At 34.9% G+C, this 6,000-nt stretch overlaps 1 protein-coding gene across 1 annotated transcript; it reads right to left on the bottom strand.

The window, feature by feature from the left end:
• Positions 1-1,011: 1,011 nt before the first annotated feature.
• LOC130721203 (B3 domain-containing protein At5g06250-like) lies at positions 1,012-3,487 on the bottom strand. Its single transcript, XM_057571960.1, has 2 exons — positions 2,504-3,487; positions 1,012-1,387 (listed from the first exon to the last, which is right to left on the bottom strand). The coding sequence occupies exons 1-2, from the start codon at positions 3,288-3,290 to the stop codon at positions 1,107-1,109; spliced, it is 1,068 nt and encodes a 355-aa protein (XP_057427943.1). The 5' UTR covers positions 3,291-3,487; the 3' UTR covers positions 1,012-1,106.
• Positions 3,488-6,000: the final 2,513 nt, after the last annotated feature.

Below are 6,000 nucleotides of genomic sequence, written 5' to 3'. Positions count from 1 at the left end.
GAAAGAAATTGAACTTATAAATGATTGTGTAAGGAAATACTGCATTTTCAGTCACTGCTCACAAAGTCGGGAAATAGGGGAAAGTCTTCTAGAATTCTCTTTCCCCGTAAATTTTTAAAGTTTAAAATAATATTAAAAGAAGAATATGCGTATTGTTGTGAAACCAATATTAAAGCACAAAATTTGGAAAAGTGAGTCAAGCTCATGAATTGAGTCATAACTGCTATAGCATGGTTGTTCATTAATTAATCATGAGGTTTCAAATTAAATTATTGGCCCAGCGAAATCAAAAAACTTTAAAGATTAATTTCATTCTAAACTAGTTGATCACACCAACATAAAATGGTTGTCTTAAATTAGATTGTTGTAACATTTGCAAATAATTGCACTCTTTTGTTATTGCTTCATGTACTATTAATTAAGATTTAGCTAAATGTTATAATTTGACATTGCATTACATTATATGTCAAGCTGGAGTTTCTATTATAACTTATCTAAATGACCACAAAGCTTAATAGCATTTTAACTCAGTTCAAAAGTCTTACAACGAAATGAGTACTTTGTCGATATATCGGGATGTCTAAAGCAAGAAACATCTCATCTAGACACCATTGAGTGGACACTAGCATGATAATTTAGACATGATGTTGCGTTGAGATGGTAGTAATATGAACATGCACGAGGAATGCACCTAGCATAAAACTGCATCGGCAAAATGTCCCTACAGCCATTCGCGCAAGTTGAACATGCCTTTTTATAACACCAGGGCCATTAAAATAAACTATAACTGCATTTTCATGCTATCTGATTTCTAATTCAATTTTGCAGTTTTGTATAGTATTTATTACTTTCACTGCTAGTGCTGGCTTAAGACGGTTAGGAGTTGAAGTAATTTAATTCGGGTACATCTTAATTTATGAAGTTTTGCTGACCTCAGAAAAAATTGTACTACTGCTTTTTGATATAAAATGACAATAACAACTCCTTTGATGCATGTCAATGATAGATTGATTGATTCATTAATTAGCAGTAATTATAATAATTAACCAAGTCGATACATAGTTGTAAGCTGTAGACAAAACAATTGAGAATCCAATCTCCAACATCTAGTAGTAGTAGGATTGGTGAGGTACCATGTGAGGGTTGGAATTAGAATGAGAATTAGAAGAGTACTGATAAAAATGGTGATTGGTATCTGTGCCCTGGTTCATAGGCACAGTGTCACCATTGTAGGAGCATTCTGGTCCAGAATCATCATGTTCAGCTTGGCATTCCATGTTCACTCCAAAAAGCCTAAGTACCCTGCTTGAACTTGAACTAGGACTTGAAGAACTCATGTTCCCCATCGCTCTCGTCCTTTGCCTCTCACCTTGGGACCCTCTAGTACCTGTAACCACTGACACGTGCAGCATAGGTCAATTAATGTTTTAATCATGTGATTATTAGGCATAAATATGCAATGTTTCTGATTAGGATGAATAACAAGTGATGAATGCAACTTGGAAAAAAAAGAAATTAAACGGCACCGCCTAGTTTTCTGAACCTGCAAGTAAAAGGTTAAAATAAATAAATGTTCATTTAATAACTCCCCCACGTTCACTAAAGGAAAATGTATGAGCGCGCGTATGCTTCACCTTATTGCCAATCCCAACAGGAACCCACATTTCTCCCAATTAATTGGAAGGTAAACCTCACGCACTTCCATGAGAATGTAGTTATTTCACCAAATTGTCTCTTTTTGAAAAAGAGAATACACATAAAGACAATGTTTACTTCTCATGTGTTACAGAAAGGAGAATAATGTTTGGTTAAGACTCAAAACATAGTTAAAAAACAAAGTTGCAACATACTTACACATGACATTTAGTTACATAGTTAAAAAAGAGAAATGAATGATATAAGAGATTGAGATAGATTATGTAATAAAAATGGAAGAAATAAAATGAAAAATGAGAGTAAAATTGAGATGAAAAAAAACAAGTGTGGATAAATTAAAATTATTTTTAAAAAATTATTTCTTAAAATGATTTTTGCACACAGTTAAGGTGTAGACTAATTGAGTGATCTAGGCTGAGAAGAGAAAAAATAAGTTATAAATTTAATGCATAAGATGATCGGAATAGAGATAATTGGACAGAATAAAACAGCTAGTGTGTCGTCTCTATATGAGTGTTGTTACTGTTTTACTTTACTGTACATGAATTGGGACTCATTAATTTCACACCAACAATTTGAATTGCTTCTTATGGGATGGGAAGATGACTTGCAGTACTTCTATATGTTTCTATGGTAAGAGAAGAGAAACGCTAAACATCTATTTTCCATTCTTATTTGATAACAAATTTATAAATCTGTACCCCAATTAAAGATGTGTTAGAGAAAAAAGTAGTAAAAAAAGTACTATACCATAGCATTGCTAAAAAAAGAGTCCACAATCAAGATATGAGAAACAAAAAAGGGAAGATAATTAGAATGTGTGTAAATAGAAAGAGGATAACAAGACCTGCATGAAGACAGTCATGTTGATATGGCAAAGGATGATGATGCGCAGGATAAGGATGCGCAGAATAGAACCCTCTGGTCCACCCCACGCCCACACCACCACCACCAACCTCATTCCCATCACCACTGCTCTTGCCATGTCCCACCATCCTGCTAACGTGCGCCGCGGCGGCGGCACCACCACCCTGCCTGCGCCTCCTCCACCCAATGAAGAGCCGCTGCGCATCATCACGGTGGCGCTGGAACAAAACGACGTCGCCGGCGTCAAGACGCTTGTCCTTCACGTAACGGCTCCACCCCTTGGTGAGAACATAGCTCTGGCTGCTGTTCCAGTACGAGTAACGGAACCGCCAGCACTTCCCTGACTCGTCCTCGAAACTCAGTAACAGCCCCTTGCACTCGGCCGAGTCACCACCACCACCGCCGCCGCCGCTTAAGGGGAAGTACTTCTCCGCGTGCTGCTTTGGGATGACGAGGCGGTTCAGCTTGCCCACGTCACTCGGAGTTAACGGCTTCTCGAACATGGGTTCCTTAATGTCGTCGTCGTCGTTTTCTGTTTCTCCTTTCGGTGTGGCGGTTGTTGTTGTTGTGGTGGTGGTGGTTTCGTCGCCGTCGTCGTTTTCATCTTCTTCGTCGTTGTTTTGGTGGTTGTTGTTGAGGTTGAACCATGTGGGTTGCTGGTTTTGGTGGATGATTGAAGGTGGTGGTTCCATTTGTTGATGATGCTGATGAGGAGTCCAAAACAGTGTTGTTTCAGGAAGATCCATGGAGTAGTGGTTTATGGACATTTTTTCTTGTACGTTGGTGTTGTTTTCAGGAATTGAGTGTTTTGGAGAATGGGAGGAGAAAGGAGAGGGAATGAGGAAGAGGCGTGAGTGAGTGATGATGGTTATGGTTTGATGTGGAAACTGTGGGAACTATTAATTTGATGGAGCTTCTAAAGATATGACAAAGAGATCAGAGAGAGAGAGAGAGAAACAATGTGGGGGACAGAGTGAGAGTGAGCATGAGAGAGAGAGAGACACATATATGGAGAAGGGAAAAAAATCTAAAAATATAATTAAGACAAAAAAAATGTTGTTATTATTCAAACAACTTTTTTAGAATCTGACTTTTTTTTAATCTGATCTCCTATTTTTTTTCTTCCAATAATGTTTTGTTCACCAATCAATTTCACCTCCACTTTGGAAGATAGTGAAAGAATGAGAGAAAAATAAATGATATGATATGTGATGTGACAGGAAATGCAGAAAAGATAGAGGCTTAATTACAACTTTGGTCCCCGACGTTTACCAATGCCATGATTTTGGTCCCCTACCTAATTTAATTACATGGATGGTCCCCGACGTTGTAGGTCGTGAGCAACGTTAGTCCTACCGTTTATTTCTTAAGGGTCACGTGATACTCACGTGCTTCCCTCTCTCCTCATACCTCATTTCTCTCTCAAACTGGACGTCCACGTAAACCTCCTCCATTAAGAAATAAACGGTAGGACTAACGTTGCACACGGCCTACAACGTCGGGGACCATCCATGTAATTAAATTAGGCGGGGGACCAAAATCGTGGCATTGGTAAACGTCAGGGACCAAAGTTGCAATTAAGCCAAAGATAGAAAGAAAAAATGTGTAGAAATGAAATGAAAAAGAAGTGAGATGTGTATAAATCATTACTCTTTTTCTTCATTTATTTTTTCTCGTCACATTACTAATCATATATTTATTTCGCTTCTTTCTTTTTCTTCCTCTCCCACTCTAAGATGAAGGTCAATTTCGTCTCAATTTATTATTTACTTGACAAAGTATTTTATTCATATACCTCTTAAATGAGAAATTTAAAGAAGTGGATGGATGAGAGAAATAAAAAGAAAAAGATAGAGAAATTATAAGATGTGTTAACTAATTTACTTACAATTAAAAATTAATATTTCCTATAAAAAAATATAATAGGAAATGAGAAAAAAAATAGATATTAATTGTATGAAATAAAGTGAGAAAATAATGAGGTATATATGAGTCATTCAATGCTATTTTATTTATTCAAATGTAAGAGAATAATTGTTTGATTAGATCTCAATTTTTTATTACAAAACAGTAAATAATATGTAAGCAAGACAAATTAAAACCTTATTTACCACGAAAAGTGTGAATTAGTTGTTAGAGATTTGTCTTTCATAGAAATAGTATAATTTCTTTTTAATGTCAAGAAATAGTATCAAATTAAACACATGAAAATGACAACTTGGGTTAGTACAATAAATAGTTTCTGATTTAACTCACTTATTTATAGGTTTAGAGTTTGAATTATATGTTTAAAATCTCAGTTGATAAACAACTATTTTCTGCTGATTTATGTCTTACATGCCACTAACACTATACTCATTAGTTTAGATCGATATATTATCTCTCTCTTTTATATTTTTTTTTAAAAGCACACATGAGAATGATTGAATTAAATATTATATTGTTTTAGTTTATTAACACTTTTTCTTCTACTTTGCAAATAAGGAGAAATGAAATAAATAAGGAATATGACAGATGATGTGATAAAAATAAAGAGAGAGAATAATATAAAAATAATAAAAATGAGATATAAGATAATTAAAAAATTGCATATTTATAATTACGCATATTATATTACGGTTACGTGAGGAAGTGCGTTACTACATGTTAAGGTGTGGTAGTAAATTATAATCAGTAAATATAACAATGACAGGTGAATTAATGAATTCACAGAAAGGTGTACACTTGTGAGACATGGAGAGATTAAAAAAATGAATTATTACTGAATTGGACCGAACATGTATGTTTAATTTATGAATGTTGAGAAAGAAAGAAAGAGATTCTACAGGTGAGAAATTTCGTGTAATTAGAGACATCCCATGTTACTTAAGTGGCAAACAAATCAAGTGATGGGGCCCATTCCCTCTTTCAGAGACTCAGACTACAAGTAATCAACTCATCATAATCTGCTAGCTACTCTGTTTCACTCTCAGTCTCATCCATGGCCGTCCTAGTTACCATTTTACCAATGGAGTTTTTTCTTTGACGGGTGTCGACATCATCGTCTACTTAGCTACTTAGAAAGTAAAACCAATATCATTTAGAAAATTATGACATTCTCTCCCAACGTATAATACATAATTTTTCTACCGTTCAAATTTGTATATCACTCTTATGAATTGGAGTTTAACTTAATTACCACTAGATTAATAGTACCATTGTTGTTACTAGCTACTAGATCGACCAATGGTTTTGCACACCGAATACCATTTTTTCATTTTTTTACCTCAATTTCACCCAACAACCATTGACTTTAGGTGCTCTTGTTCCTTTAATTTTCTTCTTTCTTTTCTCAAACCAAAAAATCTCATAATTTCAACCCTTTTAGTTAAGATAAACTAAATAAACTAAATACCGTACACATGTACGAAATAGCTAGGTAAATTTGTAACCGGCTAATTCTCAGTTTAGTTTTCAAATCCAATCACTTTAATTATT

This window comes from Lotus japonicus, chromosome 5, assembly GCF_012489685.1.
Source record: "Lotus japonicus ecotype B-129 chromosome 5, LjGifu_v1.2".
Taxonomy (NCBI): domain Eukaryota; kingdom Viridiplantae; phylum Streptophyta; class Magnoliopsida; order Fabales; family Fabaceae; genus Lotus; species Lotus japonicus.
This window is presented reverse-complemented; position numbering and strand designations above follow the sequence as displayed.